The 4361-nt window shown below is 52.4% G+C and overlaps 1 protein-coding gene across 1 annotated transcript in view; it reads left to right on the top strand.

Moving 5' to 3' along the window:
- Positions 1-4361, top strand: part of MORN1 (MORN repeat containing 1) — a 112384-nt gene that overhangs the window by 92005 nt on the left and 16018 nt on the right. The window contains exons 12-13 of the mRNA XM_006871778.1: positions 2492-2622; positions 3714-3832. Coding sequence (XP_006871840.1) covers positions 2492-2622; positions 3714-3832 — 250 coding nt within the window. The remainder of the gene's footprint in view (positions 1-2491; positions 2623-3713; positions 3833-4361) is intronic.

Raw genomic sequence — 4361 nt, 5'->3', positions numbered from 1 at the left:
GTAAGGTGGAGGGTCGGAGAAAAAGAGGAAGACCCCCAAAGAGATGGATTGGCCAGGTGGCAGCATCGATGGACTCAAGTGTGGCAACAGTAGTGCTGTTGGCCCAGGATCGGACATTGTTTCGTTCTGCTGTGCATGGGGTCGCTATGAGTCGGTTCCGACTTGATGGCATCTGACAACAACAACAACAACAACATCCCTGGTGTTAAGAATTGAATGGTGTTCTCCAAAAACGTGTGTGGAGTTCCTGTTCAGAATCAACTCAACAGTGGTGGGTTTGGTTTTGGTATCTGTAGATCTGACCCTGTTTGGAATTAGAGATCTTTAATTTTATTAACAAAGTTATACCAGTAGCAGTAAAAGGATGGGTCCTCAACTTCATTCCTTCTGAGTATAAAAAGAGCACATGAACACACACACACACACAGGCACACACACACATGGGAAGACAGATGACGTCTGAGGAATCAAGGAACACCCTGGGGCTATGAACAAGGAGATCATTGACATGGTCGTTGTTGTTAGGTGCCACCCAGTCAGTTACGACTCATAGCAACTGTGTGCACAACAGAAATGCTGCCAGTCCTGTGCCATCCTCACAATTGTTGTTTGAGCCCCTCGCTACCACTGTGCCAGTTCATCTTGTTGGGGTCTTCCTCTTTTACACTTACCCTCCACTTTTCCAAACACGATGTCCTTCTCCGGGATGTCCAAAGTACAAGAGACAAAGCCTCACCATTCTCACTTCTGAAGCGCTCTATGACTTGTAAGGAGCTCTGTTGGCAGCCCATGGCACCTTCGATATTCTCCTCCAACACCATAACTCCAAGGCATCAATTCTTCTACGGTCTTCCTTACTCACTGTCCAGCTTTCACATGCAGATGAGGTTATTGAAAATACCATGGCTTGGGTCAGGCACACCTTAGTCCTCAAGCTGATGTATTTGCTCCTCAACACTTTCAAGAGGACTTGTGCAGCAGATTTGCCTAATGTGATACATCATTTGATTTCTTGACTGCTGCTTCCCTGAGAGTTGATAGTAGATCCAACAAAATGAAGTCTTTGACAACTTCGATCTTTTCTCCATTTACCATGATGTTATTTATTGCTCCCGTGGTAAGGATTTTTGTTTTCTTTACATTGAGGTGCAACCCATACCGAAGGCTGTGGTCTTTGATCTTCATCAGTAAATATTTTAAATCCTCTTCACTTTCAGTAAGTAAGGTTGTATCATGTGCATATTGCAGGTTGTTAAAGTCCTGGCTCACACATGCTTTTATTTGCACACCAGAAATGCTTGCTGTGCTTTTCAATGTATTTCTCAGTACCCAACCCTCCAGCCCCCTGCCAAAGGCGTGTTGTGGGTTAAGTCTGAAGTGACTGCTGTTACATGAGCCAGGCATTCTTGTCGCTCCCTGGTCTTGGGCCCACTCTGGGCGGTCACCTTGGCAGAGGCTGCTGATCTCTAGGTTATTAGGAAACAGAGCTGATGTCATTCCTGTCCAGGAGATGTCAATAAAAGAGGTATTCAAACTTAGCTCCTGCTGAGGTCACGTGGAACCCGCCAGTGCGTTAAGAAATGGAAATTATACCGTCAGCAATATGGTTCCCAGTCATTGCCCAGGACACAAATAGTGCGAGGACGGCAAAACCGAATGGAGAGGGGACATTAGCTCAAGAATGTCCTTGCAAACGGACAGACTTTACCTTGTATAACGTGCCATAATGGTGAAATTAAGATACCTCCGAGAGAAATCATTCTCCTGCCTGCAATTTGAACAGACTTCTGTGGCCCATTCTCCCATGTCCCCATCACCCCCTGAAGAAGCTAGGATTCAGTGGGGCAGGAGTAGGGGCGTCTCATGCCTCAGATTCCAGGGCTCCATCCCATGCACACATGACAGACATCATCCTTATATTCTTGAAGCACCCCACTGAGGGGCAACCAGAGGGCACAGACGTCTTCCTCCCCTCCCCTCCAAACCAAGCCAGCTTTCTTGGATCCATGTGACCGCCCTGCTTCCTCCTGCCCTCCCCACAATCCTAGGTCAGTCCTGTCCCCAGGTGAGGCTGACTCCTTCTAATGTATCATTGAAGCCAACCCAGAGTCAGTACCCTCTCCCCCAATTCATTTACCCCAGCCTCCCAGCAACAGGGCGCCAGCCCCTGCATCCTGAGACCAGGGTTCTGGCAACTCCACATAGAGGGGTACAGTGGTGCTAGAAGTGGGGCTCTCGGGATAGAGGTTGTCGGGAGGGTTCACAGTGTTTACAGCAGAGTGGGTCCTGGGTGTGTTTAGGGACATCTTGGCATGACCTCAGATCAATCTCGCAATGCAATTATAACCCTGGGCCCCGGCCACCCATCAGGCACCAACCTTGATTTCAGAGAGGTGCTCATGGTTAACAGTCTCCTAAAAGATGCTTAAGTGTTGATTTTATGCTTCTTGGAGCTCACCTGTTTACTTTCCTGGATACCCCTTTTCCTCAGGTGGGGGGCAGGACCTTCTGGGTTCCCAGTTCTGCCGGCGGGTGGAGCAAGGCTGTACAGTGTTCACTGACATTCTGCTCGCACCCCCTCCACCCCAGTACCAACCGGTCCTCTTCCAGGACAGCGAGCAGGTAGGAAGGCTTTCTGTGGGGGCATCCCTCATCCCCTCAGCCCTGGAGGTTCACAGGGTGGGACCTCTCATCCACTCACTGCTGGGCTCCTGAGGCGCATGTTCCCCTTTCCACACACAAGACTGAAGCCGTACCTCTGGGGTGCTGGGGCCTCTCTTTAGGAGGCACCTCCCTGAGAGTTCCCTCCTTATAGATGGGGGGCTGCAGACCCAGAGACCACCTGGGCACAAGGAGGGCATCAAGCACAGCTCAGGAGCCACCAGGAGGCAGCAGGTATGGGGAGATGGGATGGACACTATTTGTGGATGCTTATATGGACTTAGCTCTGGTCTCCTGCCAGCCCTGTCTTCTCTCTGGACCAGCATCTCCACCAAGGCTGGCAGGGGCCACCACATCTGCCCTTCCAGGTGCACACATCCATGGCAGGTGGGGTCCCTCTCAGCACCCCTGTGTAGATCCTCCTGGGCCCATGACACTACATTGCCATCACCTTGGGCCTCTCCCTCAGCTTCTAGGCCCCACTCCCAGGTTAATGGGCGGGTTTGGATGCACACTCAATGGGCCTGCAACGGCCTAGTCCCGCTGTAGTGTCACATAAGTGGTCCCAAGGTGGGCTCAGTCAAACGGCCTGCCTCAGGGTCCCTAGAGGAGTGTCTCAGTAAAAATGGTTAAAGTGGGAGAAATGGCCTTGGGGGCTGGGGGATGGGGAGCAGGAGCTGACCCCCTCAGGCTCTCAGGAAGATGCAGCAATGGGGCAGGGCAATGACTCACAGGCCCTCCTCCTGCCGGGGTTGCTGGATGAGAGGAGAGCAGAGGCCCTCAAGGCTGGACCTCTTTGGGCCATACAGAGGTGGGGGAGGTCTCCAGAACACAGGTAGCTATTTGTAGCAAACTGCATCTCCCCTGAGTAGGTGGGACCCCACAGCACAGACCAGACTCCACCAAATAACCCTCAAGACAAGAGCTCATAGCAAAGTTTTTGGGGGGTTCTCAGGAAGCTCTAGTGGGAGTGGAAAGTGAGGGGTGCTCCTAAGCAGGTGATGCTGGGCCAGGGGTACAGGCACACATGGTTCTGCCCTCCACCTGCCCAGCCTCAGGAGGGCCACCTGGCAGACCTAGCACCAGGCCCTGGGTGCCGCTGGGAGAGCTCCGTAGAAGGGCTGGGTGCCTCAGCGCTGCTCATCCTCTGTGAGGTGCAGCGGGTCCACAAGTGCTTCTGATGGGTGTGAGGCTCGAAGAACGGTGCGAGATGGACTGAGAGGCACAGCTAACGCTGCAGTCTCCCTTAGGAGTCAGGATGCAGTTCTGGGCAGGGCAAAGGGCCAGCTAAGCTCAAGAGCATCGCCACCACGCTGTATCCCTGATGCTCCCATTCCACCACCCTCCAGGGAGGGATTGAATTCTGGGTGCCTAACCAGGGATTGGAGTCCTGGTGTGGCTCTGTGGGTTAATGCACTAGGCTGCAAAGTTGGTTTGAACTGCCAGGTTGGTGGTTCAAACTCACCAGCCACTCCTTGGAAACCCTCTACAGGGTCACTATGGGTTGGAACCGACTCAATGGCACTTAACAACAACCAGGGATTGATTGTTGTTGTTATGTGCCGTGGCGTCGGTTCCGACTCATAGCGACCCTGCACAGGGTTTCCAAGGCTGTTAATCTTTACAGGAGCAGAACGCCTCATCTTTCTCCCGTGGAACCGCTGGTAGTTTCGAACTGCTGACCTTACGGTTCACAGCCC

Source organism: Chrysochloris asiatica, unplaced genomic scaffold, assembly GCF_000296735.1.
Source record: "Chrysochloris asiatica unplaced genomic scaffold, ChrAsi1.0 scaffold00173, whole genome shotgun sequence".
NCBI classification, from domain to species: Eukaryota; Metazoa; Chordata; class Mammalia; order Afrosoricida; family Chrysochloridae; genus Chrysochloris; species Chrysochloris asiatica.
The sequence above is the reverse complement of the archived record's forward strand: the minus strand, read 5'-3'. Positions and strand labels throughout refer to the sequence as shown.